Raw genomic sequence first — 21,347 nt, 5'->3', positions numbered from 1 at the left:
GCTTCCCGCCAGTGGTGATGGGCCCCGAGAGAGACTGTGGCTCATCGCTGTCGACGACCTTGAGGCGACCTATCGCCTCCTCGATCGACATCGTGGAGAGATCCAGCAGGGACTCGATCGATCGAGCCATCTGCTTGTACTTCTCGGGGACGCAGCGAAAGAGCTTTTCGACAGCTCTCTCCTCGCCGTAGGTGTCATCGCCGAACTGCACCATCTTCTGCAATAGAGTGTTGAGACGGAGGGCAAAGTCATCAACGTCCTCACCTGGCTTGAAGGCCAGGTTCTCCCACTCCTTGTGAAGTGCCTGCAGTGTGGACTTGCGGGCGCGGTCGCTGCCAATGCGTGCCGCAGCGATAGCGTCCCAAGCCTCCTTGGCAGTCCGCTTGTTGGTAAGCGAGAACTGCATCTCGGGCGGGACTGCAGCGATGAGGGCATCCAGCGCCCGTCGATCTATGTCGTAGTCGACGTCGCCGTATCGGACTGCCTCCCACATGTGCCGCACCTGGAGCTTTACCCTCATCACCGCAGCCCACTCGACGTAGTTGGTCTTGGTGAGGGTAGGCCACCCACCGCCGGGACCGACGTCCCTGACAACAGCCTGGAGCCCGTGGTAACTACGGTACCGATCCGGGGAGAGAGAGCCACGCTGCCTGTGAAGGCCGCGCTCTCCATCGACCCGTCGGTACCGATCCGGGGAGAGAGAGCCACGCTGCCTGTGAAGGCCGCGCTCTCCATCGACCCGTCCGCCACCGTTGCCGTGCGCGGCTCCTCCAGGAGCGCCGCCGCCGTGCGCGCCTCCTCCAGGAGCGCCGCCGGCGCGTCCGCGCCTGCCTGGGCTGCCGCCGCGCTCGTGGGCGTGCGCGGCTGCCCCAGGAGCGCCACCGCCGTGCGCGCCTCCTCCAGGAGCACCGCCAGCGCGTCCGCGCCTGTCTGGGCTGCCGCCACGCTCGTGGGCGTGCGCGGCTGCCCACTGCGTCGCCCGCGCTCGCGCTGCCTCCCTCTCTAGCAGCTCGAGGTCCGCGTCGGCGGTGTCGTCAGCGGAAATGGAGCTGCCGATGCTGACGCGCAGAGCCTCGACCTTCGCTGCCGCCGCCTCCGCCTCCGCTCTGGCTGCTGCTAGCTCCGCCGCTGCCAGCCTCGACGCCCTTGCCGCCGCCGCAGCGGTCTCTGCCACCACTCGCTCGCGTTCCTCTGCCGCGGCAAGTTTGGCCTCCTGCCGACGCCGCGTGCTCGAGGCGACCGAGCGCTGAGACTGCCCTGCGGACATGACGCGCTACCGGGGGGGCTGCTGCGTGGGGAGAGGGCTTCTTCAGACCGCGGGGGAGAAGTGAGCAGGAGCGGCCGGAGGAGCTGCTGCTGCCAACAGCTGGGGCTGTTGTGGGGCTGGGAGAGAAGATGAGCAAGAGATGCTCAGGCTACAGGATAATACGGCTCTGATACCAGTTGTTAGTCGCTGAATTCTCACTCTTGGAAGTAGCAGAATTCTTACTCTCATCGAGAGAGGATGACACTAGGAGTTGGGACAATTTTCTGGTTTACTTCTCAATGCCATGCCAACCCGAGGGGTTGGGGATACATATTTATAGGCTGCTAGCCAGCCAAGCATATGCTAAGATGCTAGTCTAAGATGCTGTCCTCTAGATGCTAGTCTAAGATGCTGTCCTAGATGCTGTTCTCTAGTCTAAGATGCTGTCCTAAAAACACAAAGACCACAACCGCCCCACAAAGACCACAACAGCCAGACTTATCCATCACTTAAGTCCGTTTAGTCTCAAGGTGTGCTTCCATCTTCTGCTACTCGTTTATATTCTTTTTATTTATGTTAGGATCGAGGAAGCATTGAGCAGTTGCAGTGCAAGTACTGGGGACATCATTAGTACAACAGAGGGGTTGCAACAGGAACTTGAGGTTATCACTCAGCGGCAAGAAATTGTGTCATGCTTCCTGCGGGATTACCAACTTTCAAATGAAGAGGTCCATTTTCTATCCAAGCAAAACTAATTGCATTAAATGATATTTGTTTGCTATGTTGATGCCGCGTTGTCTTAAGGCGGACATCATGATTGTATTTGTTCATGATTTTTATGTGTTGCTCTTTTGTAAATGGTTAAAAGATAAATGCACTTCGGGAAGAAGAGATAGATGGTAAATTCTTCAAAGCATTGCGGCATGTTCAAGAAATACACTCAAACTGCAAGGTCCTGCTGCGAACACACCACCAGGTACCATTGCTTTGTCCTCGAAGTTTGGTGGCCTTGAGCCTTTGATGCCTCAGAAAGGTGGATTATCAACTGCTGATAATAAGGTAGTCATGTTCATGAAACCCTAAAGAGAAAAACAAGTACTGTGCATTTTATTAAGGAAAAAAACACAACAGGATATCATAATTGTGAACTTCAATCTTGGATTTTTGTTTTTTCTCCCAAAATGCTAGCCAAGTATGGATTATGCTAAACAATGATTTGACATTGTGATCTTTCCAAATTTCCAATAGTTAGTTTCCTTATCAAACGACATTAGATGTTTATATAAAATGTCCATTTTTTTATATTTCTAGCGTGCTGGTTTGGAGCTTATGGATATGATGTCTGTGTACCAAGAAGGGGCTTATGAAAGATTATGCAGGTATTTCCCTATATAGTCACTTGATTTCTTCAGTGGAAGAACATTGTGAATCACCGATTACCATGAAATCAGAGAAATATTGTGAAACGAACAAGTAAAATGTTTTTTTTTCCTTGCATTTTTGGTAGTGACCAGTGCTCCAATTTGACATTTTTCAGGATATATATGTACTGCCAAACTAGCATTCGACTTTATATTTTGTACCTAGACATAGCTTATGTCAGGTGCACAACAAAAACTATGTACCTATAGAAGCCAAAACGACTTATAATTTGAAACGGTGGGAGTACTACTAACTATATCATCAGATGGGGTATTAACATGCAACATCTATTTCATTGTATTATCAGGTGGGTTCAAGCTGAATGTAAAAAATTAGGTGATACTGACAATCCTGAAGTAAGTGAGCTTTTGAAAATGGCTGTTCGCTGCCTGAAGGAAAGACGTGTACTGTTCAAGTATTGTGCAGAGGAGGTAATCTATACCTTTTATATAGCAAAGTTAGCACTACCTCAAACTCATGGTGGTTATCTTCATTCACAGGTTGCCAACATGAGGCACCATGCCTTATTCAGGAGGTTTATAAGTGCTCTTACTAGAGGTGGACCTGGAGGGCTCCCAAGACCAATAGAAGTGCATGCTCATGATCCTCTTCGCTATGCAGGCGAAATGCTCGGTTGGCTACATCAGGTTTTCTTCTTACTCTACCCTTATACTACTAGACATACTAGACATAGGCCAACATTTAATAATTCTTTTCAAATCATGCACCTGAATGTTCATTCTTTAACTTGTGAAGGCCCTGGCATCAGAAAGAGAGCTTATAGTTGTCTTGCTTGATCCTGATGCAATGACTGACAGCAGTCCAACTTCTCGACGTCAGTCTGGTAGAGATGGTGATTCCTCCAGAGGTGAACCTGATGTAACTTTTGTGCTTGATAGAATATTTGAAGGAGCATGTCGGCCATTTAAAGTTCGAGTTGAGCAAGTTTTGCAGTCACAGCCAAGCCTGATAGTTTCTTTCAAACTTAGCAATACCTTGGAATTCTATGGTTACACGGTGAGTCTCGAATAGTACCTTTTGGAGCTAAGTAAATATAAAGGTGTTTCCGTTTACATATAATTTTCTTATCATTTAGATATCAGAACTGCTGGGTGAAGACACTGCACTGTGCAATACAATATGGTCACTTAGAGATGCAGCTCAGCAGACATTCTTCAATATCCTGAAGAGTCGGGGAGAGAAGTTATTGCGATATCCTCCACTAGTTGCAGTTGAACTCTCTCCCCCACCAGCTGTTAGAGAAGGAATTTCTTTGCTGCTTGAGCTCATAGATACCTACAATAGCATGATGTTTCCTGCCTCTGGAAAAAGACCAAACTTTGACCCTGTTATTTCTGCATTACTGGATCCTATAATTCAGGTGAGCTTTCTGTGTCAGCTGTCAGGTTTGCCTTATAAATATAATGTTATGCAAATATCTGATGGGTGTTGTTATCATATATAGCATTGATATTCTATTACTAATTGTACCCATGGTATGATTTTACAGACTTACAGAGTTATTGTGAACAGTAGCACTAATAGCAAGTTAGCAACATATTTTCACTCTTCAGTTGTTTAATGCCATCATTTTTTTTGTGTGGCTTACCCTCATGCATCAATTTGATACTGATACTGATATCCTCTAGAAATAAAAAGAAGCTTAATGTAATGATTTCGAACAGCATACTTCAGTCAAAGAAAGGAGTCGTGTAGAGAAGACTAGGACTTGAACAAGGTGCTTCAAATACTGGACAGATTTGAATGTGTTAGGATGCAATTTGGTCAGATGATGAACAAATTGGACAGCTATGCCTGACAGGCTACTAGCACCACCATAGCAGTGGAAGTCATTATTCTGCATAATTTGATACTGTTTTTTTTTTTTAAATTTAATAGCATTATATGAAGTAGTTCTAGCCTCTCCTGATATAATAGCGTGTATTTTCTCACATAGCACCAAGCCCACTTGTAGCAGTTAGATGTATTACTTCACTACAACGATACACTTACTGCACTTTTAAGTAATTGTAGTCATACATGCCAAGTAGCCAAATGCTATGGTATGTGCTACTGCTACAAAATGTTATACTCTATACTGAGTGATAGCCCAGCAATTTCTATTGTAAAATCCTTCATTTTATTAGCATTTATTGTTACAGCAGAATAACTCTTTGTTATCTGCAGCATAACTTATGTGGTACTTATACTGATATTCCTAACTTTTCAGATGTGTGAGCAAGCTGCAGAGGCACAGAAGTCAAAAGGTTCACTTGGGCGGCGTGGTAGAACAAGCTCTGATCCTAGTGGAAATAGCAGGGATTCTATATCAGTTGATGCTATTCTGTCTAAGAATTTATCTACATTGGTTCTGGTTAGTAGCAGCACTTTTAATATTTACCATGTACTCCGTCCATTCCAAATTATAAGACGTTCTGGCTTTTCTAGATACGTTGTGTTTGCTATGTATATCTAAGTGTATAACAAAAACTATGTATCTAGAAAAGCCAAAACGTCTTATAATTTGGAATGGAGGGAGTATATAGGATGACTAGATCCTATTAGGAAAGATGTAGCCACTGAACTGAGGGGTATAGCTTGTCTATACCGGGGTTCACTTAGATTAACAGAACATGGACATTGTGTGCCAACCCTTAGAGTTTCTTCTGACTGCAATACTGAACGTAGCATCCTTTTTCTCGTAGTTCTTTCTCATTCTATTGCAACTGGTTATCACATGGTCTAATGAAATATAAATGATGTGCAAGCTGATGTCTTAAAAGTTCCTTACAGTTGCAATACCAAAATTCTGACATTTTTCTAGTTTATTTCTTATTCTATTTCCAATGTTATTAGATATAGAGAAACAGTCATGGTTGTTCAACTGCTACATTGTAAACATGTCATTCTTCCATTCCTTAATAGTGCTCTATGAGGAAACTGCACATGTTCTGAATTTCATGATTGGTTTTGTGGCTTTGATATTAATTTCTCCTGATTGCCTCTTTCCATTAGAATGTAATTAAAGAGGAATGATACCGATTTTTTTTTTTATGTTGCACTAAAAAAACATCATTGCCAGATGGAAATTGCGTGCTCTTGGTTTCATGATCAAATTGGACATTTGTTTTTCACCCAAGAAAGTTAATCTTGTTTTATACTTAACCACTTGGGCATTTCCACTTTGTTTATTCATTCGATGTAATATGCAGAGTGCCGAATCTTCATCCAAAGTCTACCTCATCAACTGCTTGTCAGCTATTCAGGAGCCATTGATGGGCCAGGAGGTTGCTACAAGCTATGTAAACAGCCTGCGCTCTATGATTGAAGCACATATTCGTGCCCTTGTCGATAAAGAAGTTGACAGCATTCTTAGGAATTGTGGACTATCAAATAAGATGCCATACATAAAGGAGTATGGTAGCAAGGCTGATGCAAAGCCTCTGGCAGATATTATCGAGACGTCGCCACAAATGCTTCTGGAATGCTTGAAGGCATTCTGTGGCATTGTGACTGGAACAGAAGGTTCCTTGCCTGAATTTGAGCAACTGCAGGTTCCAAGGTTACGTTCAGATGCCTGCTATGGTTTGGCAAGAGCTCTAGCAGAATCTTATGAGCTCATTTACAGTGCAGTGATGGATCCAAATAACAGTTATCCTGACCCAAGGTCGTTGGTTAAGCACTCTCCTGAACAGATAAGAACTATACTGGAAATCTGAGGTCTTTGCACCATGCCTTTTGATACTATGTTAAGTAGAGCTGTTTCATGCACGAAACATTTGCGATGTAAGGGTTCAATTGATTACAGAAATATTGAAGTGGTGACTTTTTTTCTGAACTCATGTATCATTATCTAGTGTCTCACTGTCTCCTCTATTCCTTTTTACTTTATATATCAAAGTTATTTTTTACTTCAGTGCTGTAATTTTGAGGTACAGCTTGACCGATTAATATGATACCAGTTGTATATCAAAGCTACTATCCAAGCATGTTAAATAGCTTTGATATAAAATGCCATTTTTTCAGTTCAGTAAAACATCAAAGCTCAATCATAATTCTCGATTATTTTCAGTACCGTGCACCTGCAGCAGATTCTGCTTCAGCTGTCCTTATATTGTTTCTGTGTTTGCTTATTATATTGTGCTTTGCTTATTATATTGCACGCTGAAGTTTGGCAGGTGTGGAAACTGGAAACAGTTGTTGGCAGTCAAGAATTCAAGATCCAAGGTTGTCTAGGTTGAAGAAAAAAAATAATTTGTCAGACATGTTACCTGGGTTTGAAATAATCTGTCTAGGCTGAAGTGTCGTCTGGTCAGTATCCTTAATTTCTGCAGTGCATATGGGCATGCTATGTCTCTTCCTTTGAACCTTTTGTACAGAGGCTATAGCTCCGGCCATTTTAAGGTAAATCGTCTGCTGGAACCCTAAACCCTTTATCTATATCTAATATTAAAACACAGAAATTTCTTTGATCCGTCATCCTCACTTTCTAAATCACACTCCCATCTTTTCTACACTCCAAAACAACCCTTCTCGCTCCCCCATAAGACTAGTCACAACGTAGGAATATGTCGATGCTGAAAGAAGAAAGAGAGAGTACTTAAGCATCGAATCATCAAAGTTACAGCGACCGATGCTAACTCCAAAATTCTACCAAGCGAGACAAGAAGATGACTCGATGCTAGCCAAATAAAAAATGATTTCTCAGCTGGCTAATAGACACTTAATCGAGTGCAAGAAACATTGGTCGTTCTGTGAAAGGTTTGGCCCACATGCTTATGCACCTCGATGCTGAACGTTGTGCGGCAAGAAGAGCTTTGAGCATCGGTGCTGATGGCATACGCATTAGTTTTTCTGGCATCGATTACATTGTGGTAGGCTACATCACTCTCTAAATTCAATACACGATAGTTCTATTATGAATCTTTTCACATAAGAAGAAAATTATGATAAGTCATTAGAACATATATTTAGACGCATAATGAAAGCTAGTATGTGTTTAGAAAAGACTGAATGACTGATCATCTATAATGGAGGGAGTATTAACTTATTTTAGCTGATCAAACGTGAACTACGTTAGCAAACTGCTCACGGTCTCCTTACTTACCTAACTCACCTGTCACCTCGTAATCTAAGCAGCCGCGTGGACTTTTGAACCGGCCTGCGCACGCTACTAGTTTCCTTTTTCCTACAATAAAAGATTGCCCAATTGCTGCCGTTTTTTCTCGTCCATTTGGTCTGATCGTGGGCTGTCTGCCCGTGCCCTGTCTGTGGATCAGGTCGGGCACTCGGGCTCCCTTCCGTGCGTTGGCGGGCGGAATGACAAGTGGGGGAGGAGGGCAACGTGTGGAGATGGTGGAACGGAACTGGAACGGGCGGCGTCGAGGTCGCCGGTCCACGCAGGCGGGGATGATGTGTGACGGCCTAGGCCTAAGCCATGACCGCGACGGGAGAGCGATCTTTACGGGACGGGACCGTGTGGGAAGGGCGCCCGGCACATCACGACAGCTCCCCGCGTTCCTCTGAAGTGACACGATACACGACCCCAGCAAGGAGACGCCAAGAGGACGAAGCCATCGCTTGGCGGATCCCCATGGTCGATGTAGGAATGCCGCAGACGTGTACGTGCGGCGGGGGGCCAGGCCTGGTTTAGTTACACCAAAATCTAAACTTTAGCACTATGTAAAAAGAAGATTTCCGGTCACATCAAACTTACAGTACCTGCATAGAGTACTAAATGTTGACGAAATCAAAAACTAATTGCACAGTTTAGTTGTACTTTGTGAGACGAACGTTTTGAGTCTAATTAGTCAACGATGGGACAATTATTACCAAATACAAACGAATGCTACAGTGCGCTGCAGTGCTCTATGATTCCGGCGACGTCCACTTCGGCCGGCAACTAAACGGGGGCCAGCATTGAGCTGCGTGTACGGTGTACAGTACATTATGGGGCATGAGAGGAGCAGTAGGAGTCTAGGAGTAGGTTGGTCGTTGGTCCGAATGGCCCCGGTTTTACCCTTGTTTAGTTGGACCCCAAAATCTAAAAAGTTGCTACAGTACCTGTCACATCGAATGTTTGTGGCTCGTGCATGGAGCATTAAATGTAGACGAAAAGAAAAACTAATTGCACAGTTTGGTGGGAAATTGCGAGACGAACGTTTTAAGCCTAATTAGTTAATGTTTGGACACTATTTGCCAAATAAAAACGAAGGTGCTACAGTAACCCAAAATCCAAATTTCACGAACAAGGGCTTAATGCGGAATTCTGCGCCATGGAACGCAAAAAACCAAAGACACCAGGCGCGGCGGCAAGCGCACCTGTCCAACCGCGCCTCAGCCAAACCAAACCCATCGCCGCCCGCCCCGCCTTCTCCTCGTTACGCCAACGCCGCGGCGGCGGCAGCTTGCCGGTCTTTGACTAAGGGGAGATGAGGCGCGTCGCTCGGTGGCCAGCGAAGTGAGTTTCCGAGGGGAGACGAGAGAGATCGATGCAGGGCTCGGCGGCGGCACTGCTGCTCCTGCCGTGGCTGCTGCAGCTGCTGCATGCGGCAGCCGCGGGCAACGGCAGCTGCGCGCGGAGCTGCGGGGGCTTGACGGTGCAGTACCCGTTCGGCTTCTCCCCCGGCTGCGAGATACCGCTCGGGTGCGACGACCAGGCGAACGGCACCGCGTGGGTCGGCGGCACGCGCGAGCTCGGCCTGCTGGTGCACAACGTCACGGCGCGCGCCGTCGTCCTCTCCCTGCCCCAGGACTGCTCCCGCGGACTCAACGCCTCCATCCAGGCGCTCTTCTCGAAGAGCTACGCGCCTGGCTCGCAGAACGCGCTCGTCGTGAGCGCGTGCAGCCCCGCCTCGCCGTCGCATACCAGCAACTGCAGCGACGGCGACAGGTACCTCGACAGGTCGTCCCAGTGCAACACCACCGAGCCCATCCGCTGCGTCCTGCCACCAGTAGTCCCACCAGCGATCAGCAGCGGTAGCGACCAACGTTTCTTGAACAGAGCCGAGATGCAAACGCTCGCCGCAGAATGCACCGGGCTCGTGTCGGCGGCGAGCTACTGGGACGCGCCGGCGCCGGCGCCGGCGCTGCTGCTGGGCGTGATGGAACTGGAGTGGTGGGTGGTGGGCGAGACGTGCCGCTGCTCGCGCCACGCCACCTGCACCCTGGTCACTACGCCGATCGCTGGGCAACGGGCGTTCCGGTGCGAGTGCCCCGAGGGGTACGACGGCGACGGCTTCGCCGACGGCACCGGTTGCCGGAGAGGTCAGTGACGTCATTTGATTAATGCTTATTATTTTCTCGGCTCCGAGTATCGTTGGTTGAATTGGTCAGTCAAATTGTGCGAGCTAGCGAATTTGTTAGAATGGTTGACTCCGCTCTTGCATCCAGCTCGCGCCACCAGAATGGCTTGGACCATGGGCTCCGCTATCAACTGGCCGTAATCATATCGACGTCTGAGAAAACCACGTACCAATACATTCGTAATGTATCAACCTCTTTAGATTACTTGGCTAACAAGTAGCTAAAAATAGTCCTAATCTATTCAAATATGTAAATTAGTAGGTGGACTAAACTTTAGTCTAGCGCCGAACTAACAACTAGTCCTTCAGTTGGCAAATAATCCACCTCAATAAGACTAATAGGTGTGCCATGTTCCCAAAATAAGGAACGTGGAATGATAGTGGTGCGATACTTTTAAAATATTTTTACGTCATGACAACTAACGTAAAAACGATCCCAGAACAAAGAATATGACCATGTTCCCTAAGGTTTGCACTAACACTAGTTGTAGGCAATCTTAAGTTCCAAACAGACCCATAATGGCCCCGTTCGCTTCGCTGAAAAAATAAGCCGAAACATTGTTCCGGCTAATTTGTTGTGAGAGGAAAACAATGTTTCGGCTGAAAAAACAAGCTGAAAAGTATAGATTATAACATAAGCGAACGGGGCCACGAAACCCCAAACCACAGACACGACTAATGAAACCACGAAAGGCTCTGCCTACCAACTTATCTCTATGAAAATCTGCCGGTAATATCTCTGCCTCCTTTCTTGGTACATACTTGTGAAAAGGGGATTCTTGTTGGTGGATTGGGTAGTCGTTTAGAGAAGAAACAAATTCGCTTGTAAAACATGTACACCTACAAATTAAATGGAGTCTAAGAATCATAAACGTATTTTGACCAGAGAGAAGTTATACCAAGTAAATTGTTACCCTTAATTTCTCTTATAATATGTCGTGAATTGTTAAAAATAATAATCTTATAGGCACTTTTAGTAAAAACCTATCGATGCAATTTTTATGCCATAATTTTTCTAAAAGTTTGCAGGAGCACTGCATATCGTTTAGGCTTTGTTCAGTTAGTAGTTAGTACTCTACCCGAAGGGATTGAGGGATATTTTGACTTATAGGGGCTTTAGTCCTAATCAACCCCCTCCAATCCCCACCAAACTGAACGAAGCCTTAAGAAGAGAATGCGAGTTCAATACATGGTTTTAGTACATAAAGAACCCAAGACCATTAGCGATGTAGCCAAGTTTTAGTACATAAAGAACCCAAGACCATTATGCAAGGCTTCCCACAAGCAACTCTTTTTTAGAGTTCAAGGGCAGAGCCCCGGTCTTTATATTCCAAAGACCACCAGTTAAGCATTCATACAATGTGCCTCAGCACAAACAGAAGACGAAAACAATTGTAAAACAGAACTGGAACTAGCAACACCATTACATTCCCCAGGCCCACAAGCAACTCTCATGAGGGCGATTTCTTCTATCGACGGTTTTGCACCGACGAGTTTAGTTTGCCATCAAAGAGTCTTCTATTTCTCACCTTCCAGATGTTTCTAAGTCGTATGCATCAAAGCACCACAATCGTTCTCATTTGTCTTGCCTTGTAGCTCTGCAGGAAGCCAGCCACCAATCTTCTAATGTTTCATCCCGAGCTGAGGCACTGAATTATGCCGTAAACTTGCATATAACTAACTATTAGTAAAAAAATATAAAATTTGAGTTTCTTCTATGTTTAAAATATGCTTATCATTCCTGGACGTGGGAAGTAATCCAATGCTACTGGTGTGGTTGTGCACTGCCATATAAACATTTTTTTGTGTCTAACTGATGCTGCCCGGAATTGTGCATGATAGTCTGCTTTTGAAACACAAGAATCCTTCAGAGTTCGGACTGCATATTAAACTGTTCAACGTGTGGAATTTGCTTTGATAATTTGACGTGTCTCCTGATCTATATTTTCTTCAATCTGACACTTTGATTCAATGGTTTCAGCTCCAAAATGCAATCCTTCAAACTACCTATCTGGAGATTGTGGCAAGACGATCCAAATAGCCCTTCTCGTGGCAGGTAATATAAGTTGCTCATAATATCTACTACCTGATAATATTCAGAATAATATCCCTGCTGAAGGAGGGAATACTCCTAGGAAAGTAAGGTTAAATCAGGCCCGCCTATTGTATTTTCCGCAGAAGGCCCAATAATTTGACCTACATGATCCACGTTTGCGGATTGGGTTAGATTATCGTGTCAGTCCAGACTGGGCTGGGCTGGGCTTCATTTTCCGGGACGTTCACACCACTGTTCATATGAGCATGAATTTGATTCTAAAAAAAAAAATCTGAGCATGAATTTGTACACGTGCGCAGGGATCATGTTTGGCGCCATGGTGACGGGCGTGACCTGCCTGGCGTACCAACTGCTGAAGCGCCGGTTCGCGTCCATCCGTACGAAACGCAGCACGAAGCGGTTCCTGTCGGAGGCCTCCTGCGCGGTGCCCCTGTACTCGTACCGCGAGATCGAGCGCGCCACGGGCGGCTTCTCCGAGGAGAAGCGGCTGGGCACGGGCGCCTACGGCACCGTGTACGCGGGGCGGCTCAGCGACGACCGCCTGGTGGCCGTGAAGCGGATCCGGCCGCGCGACAACGGCGGCGGGGTGGACTGCGTGATGAACGAGGTGAAGCTGCTGTCGTGCGTGTGCCACTGCAACCTGGTCCGCCTCCTCGGCTGCTGCATCGAGCAAGGGCAGCAGATCCTGGTGTACGAGTTCATGCCCAACGGCACGCTGGCGCAGCACCTGCAGCGGGAGCGAGGCCCCGCCGCGATGCCCTGGACGGTCCGCCTCCACATCGCCGCCGAGACGGCCAAGGCCATCGCGTACCTGCACTCGGAGGTGCACCCGCCTATCTACCACCGCGACATCAAGTCCAGCAACATCCTGCTCGACTACGAGTACAACTCCAAGGTCGCCGACTTCGGGCTGTCGCGGATGGGCAACATGGGCATGGGGGACTCCTCGCACATCTCCACGGCGCCGCAGGGCACGCCGGGCTACGTCGACCCGCAGTACCACCAGAACTTCCACCTCTCCGACAGGAGCGACGTCTACAGCTTCGGCGTCGTGCTCGTGGAGATCATCACCGCCATGAAGGCCGTCGACTTCGCGAGGGCGCCCAGCGAGGTCAACCTGGCGCAGCTCGCCGTGGACAGGATCGGCAGGGGCTGCGTCGACGACATCGTCGACCCGTGCCTGGACCCGCACAGGGACGCGTGGACGCTCTCGTCCATCCACAAGGTGGCCGAGCTGGCGTTCCGGTGTCTGGCGTTCCACAGCGAGATGAGGCCGTCCATGACCGAGGTCGCCGACGAGCTGGAGCAGATACAGCGCAGCGGGTGGGCGCCATCGGCGGATGACGCCGCGTTCATGTCGACGTCGTCGTCGATCTCCTCGTCCGTAGCGTCGACGCGCGGCACGGACAGGTCGTGGGGTGCCGGCAGAAGCCGGACGGAGAGGGCCGCGGTGAATGCGTCGTTGGTCGTGCAAGAGACGGCGGCGAAGGGTGCAGTGGAGTCCCCTGTGTCCGTGCAGGAGAGGTGGTTCAGCGAGAGGAGCTCCCCTTCCTCCAACAGCTTGCTGGGCAATTGCTCCCTGCACTGAACTGAAACATCCAATTGCTCGTCCTCTATGCTCCAAGTTTCAGCTAGCTAGCTTAGATATACATTTAAGAACGATGCATCTGTTGATCTGTTCTTGCGCGTCGTTCGTTCCCTCTTCCCTCCCGTTAATCTGGGACTATCTGTACATGAAATTCAGTCTTGGCTAGGAACAGAGCCAAGGCAGCAATTGGTTGAGGGTGTAGATATACATACATACAAGCCACCTAAGTTCAAAGTCTGCATCGAATCGAATTTTGATGCTTATTTCTTCTTAATATAAAACCAGGTCGGTTCTCCTAGGTTGCTTCAGTTTTAAAATCTAGTCTTCTATCGGTACTCGAGTAAATCAATGGCTGACGTTGCCAAGGCATGTTCGAAAAAAAAAAATCAATGGCTGACCGGATTTGGCTTCAGCGAGACATTGAAGTAACTTCTGCACCTTTACGTGAGCTCTGTTCTACCATTAAGCAAGTGCTGGCTCCATTGGCATGTGGGTGAGGAAACAACAAGAATGCATGGGACCTGGCTGGTTACTAGTGTTAGTTGATCTCCATCGGTCAATTGGGTCCTTGGATTCGCGCCCTGATGGGAGGCGTCCAACCCTAATATGGTTGGTGGGCCCCCGTCGCACAGCGCCATAAATAGGATGTGGGGGCCGGGGCGCCAAGCACAAGGTTCGCCTGAGCCGCCTAGCACCCCACCTACAGTCCTAAACCCTAACCGATCACAGAGGGGGCGCTGCCAGCGACGGGAAACACCGCCACCGGCCAACGCCGCCACTGCACCGCCGCCCTTCGACACAGCACCGCCACCGGGTCTTCACCAAGCACCGCGATGGCGAGCCCATCTTCCTCCAAGGCGGCCAATGGTTTGCACCCCCTTCACCCCTCTCTCTCTCTCACTCTATCTCTTATCCTGTACTAATAGATGTTATAGGACTCACTGTTTATTCCAAAAACAAGTAGCCACGCTAGATTTATGGCTAGTGATCCAGTTTTAGGTCTATCAATGATATCAGAGGCCTAACTAGGTGTAGATCTAGCTTATCAGAAAAGAAAACCGAGTAGTAGCATTTAGAAGGAGGTGATAGATTCGTTTAGGGATCTAAACAGAGAGTTCATCGAACCCTAAACCCAATTTAGGTAAAGAAAAGAAGTAAGAGAAGGGTCTCGGTTTTGAAAAGCAACTCAAACCCTAACGCTAACCCGCGCAAACCGCTCGGGGAAGATGAACAGTAAGGAAACCCTAACCCTAATTTCGATCATAACCCCATACCCAACCCTAAATCGGATAGATCTGAGAAGAAAAGAAAGAAAATCCAATTAGAGAAGAAAAGGGGAAGGGGAAGAGGCCTACTTCGCCGCTGCACCGTGCTGCCGCCTCGTCGGCACGCGAGAAGGGAGCCGCCGCTGCATGTTGAGCGGGCGCGTGCTCTGGCCAAGGGCGCTATGGCCAGGCCACTCGACGTTGGAGAGTGCGCGCGCCTACGAGGGGGCCGGTGACGACGCCATCACCTCTCTTCACTCTCGCTGTTTCACTCGCCGCTGTTGCGCTGAGAGAGGAGAGGGAACGAGAAGAATGAATTAGGGTTTGGGAGCATCGGCCGACGGGGGGGTTTTGATATCCTGAAGTCGACGCCTGACCGTCGGATCTGGATGAACGGACGAGAGCGAACAGGCCAACATTCGGCCCTGGCAGACGCGCGCGGCGGGCGACTTTGCCGGCGCAGGTTGCGGCCTGGGAAGATGCGCTCGCGAGAACAGTACAGGTCGGGCCAAATTTCGCTGTTTCAACGGACTTGGGCCATATGAACAGTGATCTACGAGTTTAAGTTTTATTCTTTTTTTAGAAGAAATTTTGATGATATTTGTCTAGTTTAATATCTCTGTTAAAATTTGAACCAACTGGATAATTTTTCAGAGAATAGTTGAGAAAAGTTCAATGCTTCTGAAAAATAGATAATGAAAGTTTTCATGTTTCCGGTGCAATGTTAAAGTTAATAATCTTCTAATTAAATTCGAACCAACGGAAGAATTTAATTTGAAGAGTAGTCAATTTTAATCAGTAAATTATAATATTGTTATTTTTCTGACCAACATTGATAATAGCAATATTATAATGTTTATTCATAAGTTTTTCATGCATTAATTCTATTTCTGCCCAACGGTGATGTAGAATTAATGTATAAGAATATTGTATGTTTTAATTTTGAACAACATTAAATTAAAGCATGCAATTATAATGTCATAATTTTCTCACTATCTCTGACGGTGTTGTTTCAGGACTCAACCCAATGGCATTTATCTCGCACATACCACCTCTTGAAGGGGGTAACTATAGGGTATGGCGAGAGAAGTATGAGCTAGCACTTTCGCTGTCTAAAAATGACCTAGCGCTTACCTCCCTGTGTCCTACTGAGCCAGTGGATCCGGTGAGGGAAGAAAATGAGTCTGATGCTGATTTCACTGCTCGGCAGCGAGATCATGCAGAAGTGTGGATGAAGTATGATCTCGAACGCAAGAAATGGGGCATATCAAACCGCAAGTGCTTGATGGTGTCTAAGTCCACAATTTCAGATGTTATAAGGGGGTCTATCCCGAACTGTGATACCGCCACAGAGTATCTTAAGAAGGTGGAGAGTCAGTTCACTGGCTCTTCAAAGGCTTATGCTAGTACATTGATCTAGAAATTATTCAATGAAAAATATACTGGTGGCGGTATCAGAGAGCACATATTGAAGATGAGCAACATGGCTTCGAAGCTGAAGCCAATGGATTTGGGACTCAAGGATGAGTTTCTGATTTATTTGGTTTTTGCTTCCTTGCCAAAGGAATATGAAACCTTTGTTGTTAACTACAACATGCAACCCGACAAGTGGGACATAGAGAAGCTCATCGCAATATGTGTTCAAGAAAAGGAAAGGATGAAGTCCTTACAGGGTGACTCTGCTAACCTTGTGAAGGACAAGAAAAAGAACTTCAATAAGAATGCCAAACCTCAAGGAAAAGCCCCTCAGACTGAGCATCATCAGAAGAACAACAATGCTCAAGTTGAGAAGGATCAGTGCAAATGGTGCAAGAAGCATGGACACTACCAGAGGAATTGTCCAGACTTCCTGAAGAGCCTGCAGAAGAGATGTGAGGATTTCATTACATTCATAGATGAATCCTTGTATTTAAGTTATGCAAAATCTACTTGGTGGATTAATTCAGGTGCAACTGATCATGTTGCAAATTCATTATAGGGATTCCGTACGAGGAGGACCCTACAAAGAGGAGAAAGAAGAATTAAAGTAGAAAATGAAGTTGAAGCCATTAGAGATCTTTCTCTAGAATTAGTTGATGGTTTTTACTTAAGCTTTCAGATGTTCTATTTATACCCTCTTTGCGAAGAAACTTAATAAATGTTTCACGTTTAGATGACGATGAATATGATTGCCATTTTGGTAATGGCAAATGTCAGATTATTTATAATAATAAATATGTTGGTCTTGTCTTCCGACAAGACAAGCTTTATTTATTATCACTTTCTGAGAATGTGAATGATGTAAGTACTAAGAATGAGAATGCTTCCCCATCCATGAATGCAACAAATAAGCGGAAGAGAGTGCATGGTGTATCTTCAAAATTATGGCACTGTCGTTTAGGCCATATTTCAAGGGGGAGAATAGAGCGATTGATTAAGAAATCAATTCTTCCGTCTTTAGAATTTTTAGATTTAGAACAATGCATAGATTGCATTAAAAGAAAGTATGTTAAGAAAATACGGAAAGATGCCAAATGAAGCGCAAGAATTTTAGAAATAATTCGCACAGACATTTGTGGTCATTTTCTTGTAAAGAGTGTCGATGGTTATGATTCATTTATAACATTCACATATGACTACTCATATTTTGGCTATATTTATCTAATTAAGAAAAAATCAGAAGCATTGGATAAATTTAAAATATTCAAGACTGAAGTAGAGAATCAACACAACCTAAAGATTAAGGTAGTAAGGTCTGACCATGGAGGAGAGTACTACGGTTGACACCCCCATATGGCTAAGTTCCTGGACCCTTTGTAAGGTACTTACAGGAAAATAGCATAGTAGTCCAGTATTCTACATCGGGCAAGGCTCAGCAGAATGGAGTAGCTGAAAGACGCAACCGTACCTTAATCGATATGGTGAGAAGCATGATAAGTTACTCTACCTTACCGATAAGTTTATGGATGGAGGCGTTAAAAACCGCCATTCATATTCTTAATCGAGTGCCAAGTAAGTCGGTGCCTAAGACATCGTATGAGTTGTGGACAGGAAAGGAACCCTCACTAAACTATTTACATGTGTGGGGTTGTCTAATTGAGGCAAAAGTATTTAACCCAAACATAGAAAAGCTGGACTCCAAGACAGTCAGCTGCCATTTCATTGGCTATCTAGAAAAGTCAAAAGATTATCGCTTCTATTGTCCTGACAGACAAATGAAGTTTGTAGAAACAAGACATGTTGTCTTCTTAAAGGATGATATGATCAGAGGGAGCAAGGTAGCGTGAGAAATTAGTTTTGAAGAGAAGTGAGTATACGTGCCCACTCCTATGGTTCAGGAGCCATTCTTCACGCTATCTGTTGTTGCTAGACCAGCAGTGCAAGACACTGTAGTAGCAGCACCTGTTGTTAGTTTTCCTATAGCAACAATGAATGAACATGAGGAACCTGTCCTTTAGGATCCCATAGAACCCGTTGTCACACATGAGGAAGAGCAACAATAGCCTCATACAGAACAAGCGTCATCTAACAAGGCCCCTAGAAGGTCTCAAAGAGTTAGGAGATCAGCCATTCCTGATGATTATGAAGTTTATAAATGTGAGAAATTTCAAATGGAGGGTGATCCCACCTCATTTGAAGAAGCCATGACAAGCGCTCACTCATCCAAGTGGCTTGAAGCCATGAAAGATGAAATGAAATCAATGAAAACCAACGGAGTTTGAAACTTAGAAACAATTCCTAAAGGAGCCAAGACAGTAGGATGTAAATGGTTCTATAAAACTAAACATGACTGAAAGGATCAAGATGCCCAAGAGGGGGGGTGAATTGGGCTAATTCTAAATTCTCTTGCAATAATCAAATCCTACGGATAGCCCAATTAACCCCTTGTGCCTAGAAAAGTGTTTATATCAAATTAATGCACAACCACCTCGTAACCTATGTTCCAAACTTACTCTAGCAAGCAATTCTATGGATGTAAAACAAGTATTGAATTGCTCAAAGTAAATACTCAAAGTAAGTGCTCAAAGTAAATAGAGAGAGAAAGGAACGCGGCGATGTTTTGCCAAGGTATCGGAGAGTCGCCACTCCCCACTAGTCCTTGTTGGAGCACCCGCACAAGGGTGTAGCTCCCCCTTGATCCGCACAAGGATCAAGTGCTCTCTACGGGTTGATTCTTCGACACTCCGTCGCGGCGAATCACCCAAAGCCACTCACAACTTGAGTTGGGTCACCCACAAGCTCTGCCGGGTGAACACCAAACTCCCAATCACCACCAAGCCATCTAGGTGATGGCGATCACCAAGAGTAACAAGCACGAACTCTCACTTGACCACGCGAAGCCTAATGAGAAGATGGATGCACACTTTGCTACTCTTGATTTGCTAGTGAGGCTACTCTCTTGGATTCTCAAATCACAAACACCTCACTAGGACCTTGCTCTTCTTGGCACTCACAAACGTGTTTCTCAGCTGTTGGAATAAGCAAAAGTAACTCCACTCACGAGTGGAGCTTCTATTTATAAGGCAGCCTGAAAAACGAACCGTTATGAGCTTCTGCGGGATGACCGGACGCTTCGGTCGTGATGACCGGACGCTCTGGTCAGTTCAACCCGCGAACCAGTAGTAAAGAGTCGACCGGACGCTGGCAGGGTCCAATTAGCACTGACCAGACGCGTCCGGTTGCATAAAACCCTTACTGGAACCTTGCTGGACTCGACCGGACGCTGAACCCTCAGGGTCCGGTCAGTATCGACCGGACGCGTCCGGTCGCACTTTCTCAAGTCTTGACCCCTACTGGAGTTGACCGGACGCTGGCCCTTAGCATCCGGTCACATGACCTCCCAGCGTCCGGTCACACCAGACTTGATCTCCTTGGTCAAATGAACTGACCGGACCCTGCGGCCAGCGTCCGGTCGCACCGGAGCCAGCGTCCGGTCAGTATTTGACCCTCCATTCACTTCCAACTTCCGAACATATTGAATGAAGTTTGCTCCATAGGATCTTAGGCATTCATAGGAGCTACCTAGAGCTAGTTTTAACAAGTGTGCACCACACCTAACTCACTAGACTCAACTAGGTCAAGCTACCCGTTCATACCCCCCCCCCCTTAATAGTACGGCCAAAGGAAAAACAAAATCCTAAACTACTCTAAGTGTCTCTCCAACTCCAATCGACACTTAGAACTAGTTATCCTTAACCTTGTCGTCCATCCTTTGAAAACCCAAATGATTTCCATCGTAGGGGCATGACAACCTCGATTGCCCAATCGATCTCCATTACCATGACCTAACTTAATTGCCTCTGCAAAACACATGTTAGTCATAGTAATCTTGTATTGACATTAATCACCGAAATCCAACTAGGGGCCTAGATGCTTTCAATCTCCCCCTTTTTGGTGATTGATGACAATACCACCTCGAGTATGTTATGGAGTGAGGTTTTTGACGGGCTTGGTTCATATAAGCTTTTGTCGATAAGAACAAAAGTGTTAGGTAAGCTTATATGACCCAAGTCAACACAATATACTCAAGGATATGAATTAAGCATGAGTACAAATAACAAAGCTCATTTGCTTCGAAGTATAAACGCGGAAGCAAAAGCAAATGAGCATTACACAAGTGATATGACATATAGATAAAGCAAAGTAGAAGTCACACATGTCAAATATCACAACCACGTAGATAGCACTATCACATATATATAATAGTATGCATGAAAGTAAACACACGAATGCATAAGTAATAGTGTATCACACAAATAAAACTCCAAATGTATATAATAAGCTAATACTAGATAAATAGCTCCCCCTAAAACTCGCTCCCCCTAAGTCTACATACTCAAACCCTCTCCCCCTTTGGCGTCAAACACCAAAACCTAAGGGTCGGTCGGTGGGGCTGCAGCGGACGAGTCAGGCGCTAAAGTACGTGGAGCAAGATGGAACTGGGCGCCATCATCATCTAACCCTGAGCTCTGAACTGACTGACCCTCTAAAGCAGGAAGTGTCGCTGAAGCGGTCTGGGTCTGAGCTAGGGCTGGTGCTGCCTGTGAAGCTGCAAGAATGTTTGCTGTAGGATCTGATGAGGCGACAGACGAGGGGAGCCTCTGAGTAGTCATGATAGCTAGAGCTGCTGTAGACGGACCGGCAGTATGCATGTGAGGCAGAGTAGGCATGTCGGTCAACTCGCTGAATGATGCTCCAAGACTCCTAGAGACTGACATCTCAGGCACGAATAGCGAGGAAGTCTGCTCTGGTGAGAAACCCATGTGATAAGGAGTGAACTGCGGGGCTACACCAGGTGAGGCTAACCACTGGGACACCTGTACAGGAGGTGAAGTGAACTGAGCTGGAGACTGTCTCTGACTCTGAAGCCCGATGGGCTGTACTGCTGGAGTCGTCGAAGTGGTAGGAGGCTGTGCAAGCTAGGGCGAAGGCTGTGGCAGTGGGACCCCAATGGCTGTCACTACATGCTGCATGAATCCCATGAGCT

General features: G+C 46.6%; 2 protein-coding genes across 3 annotated transcripts in view; both read left to right on the top strand.

The window, feature by feature from the left end:
* The window catches only part of LOC136549563 (conserved oligomeric Golgi complex subunit 6-like), a 29,036-nt gene extending 22,368 nt beyond the window's left edge, over nucleotides 1-6,668 (top strand). The window contains exons 2-10 of one of the 2 annotated variants that reach the window (XM_066540888.1): nucleotides 1,827-1,974; nucleotides 2,115-2,222; nucleotides 2,558-2,625; nucleotides 2,976-3,099; nucleotides 3,169-3,315; nucleotides 3,425-3,685; nucleotides 3,765-4,049; nucleotides 4,899-5,042; nucleotides 5,881-6,668. In XM_066540888.1, coding sequence (XP_066396985.1) covers nucleotides 1,827-1,974; nucleotides 2,115-2,222; nucleotides 2,558-2,625; nucleotides 2,976-3,099; nucleotides 3,169-3,315; nucleotides 3,425-3,685; nucleotides 3,765-4,049; nucleotides 4,899-5,042; nucleotides 5,881-6,387 — 1,792 coding nt within the window. In that variant the 3' untranslated portion in view covers nucleotides 6,388-6,668. The remainder of the gene's footprint in view (nucleotides 1-1,826; nucleotides 1,975-2,114; nucleotides 2,223-2,557; nucleotides 2,626-2,975; nucleotides 3,100-3,168; nucleotides 3,316-3,424; nucleotides 3,686-3,764; nucleotides 4,050-4,898; nucleotides 5,043-5,880) is intronic. The other variant, XM_066540878.1, reaches the window with a different exon arrangement.
* A 2,290-nt stretch (nucleotides 6,669-8,958) lies between these two features.
* LOC136503558 (wall-associated receptor kinase-like 14) lies at nucleotides 8,959-14,020 on the top strand. The gene is made up of 3 exons (XM_066498600.1): nucleotides 8,959-9,934; nucleotides 11,954-12,028; nucleotides 12,328-14,020. Exons 1-3 carry the CDS (start codon nucleotides 9,160-9,162, stop codon nucleotides 13,614-13,616), a joined length of 2,139 nt encoding a protein of 712 aa, XP_066354697.1. The 5' UTR covers nucleotides 8,959-9,159; the 3' UTR covers nucleotides 13,617-14,020.
* The last annotated feature ends 7,327 nt before the right edge of the window (nucleotides 14,021-21,347 follow it).

The sequence above is a fragment of the Miscanthus floridulus genome, chromosome 1 (assembly GCF_019320115.1).
Source record: "Miscanthus floridulus cultivar M001 chromosome 1, ASM1932011v1, whole genome shotgun sequence".
In the NCBI taxonomy this organism is placed as follows: domain Eukaryota; kingdom Viridiplantae; phylum Streptophyta; class Magnoliopsida; order Poales; family Poaceae; genus Miscanthus; species Miscanthus floridulus.
The sequence above is the reverse complement of the archived record's forward strand: the minus strand, read 5'-3'. Positions and strand labels throughout refer to the sequence as shown.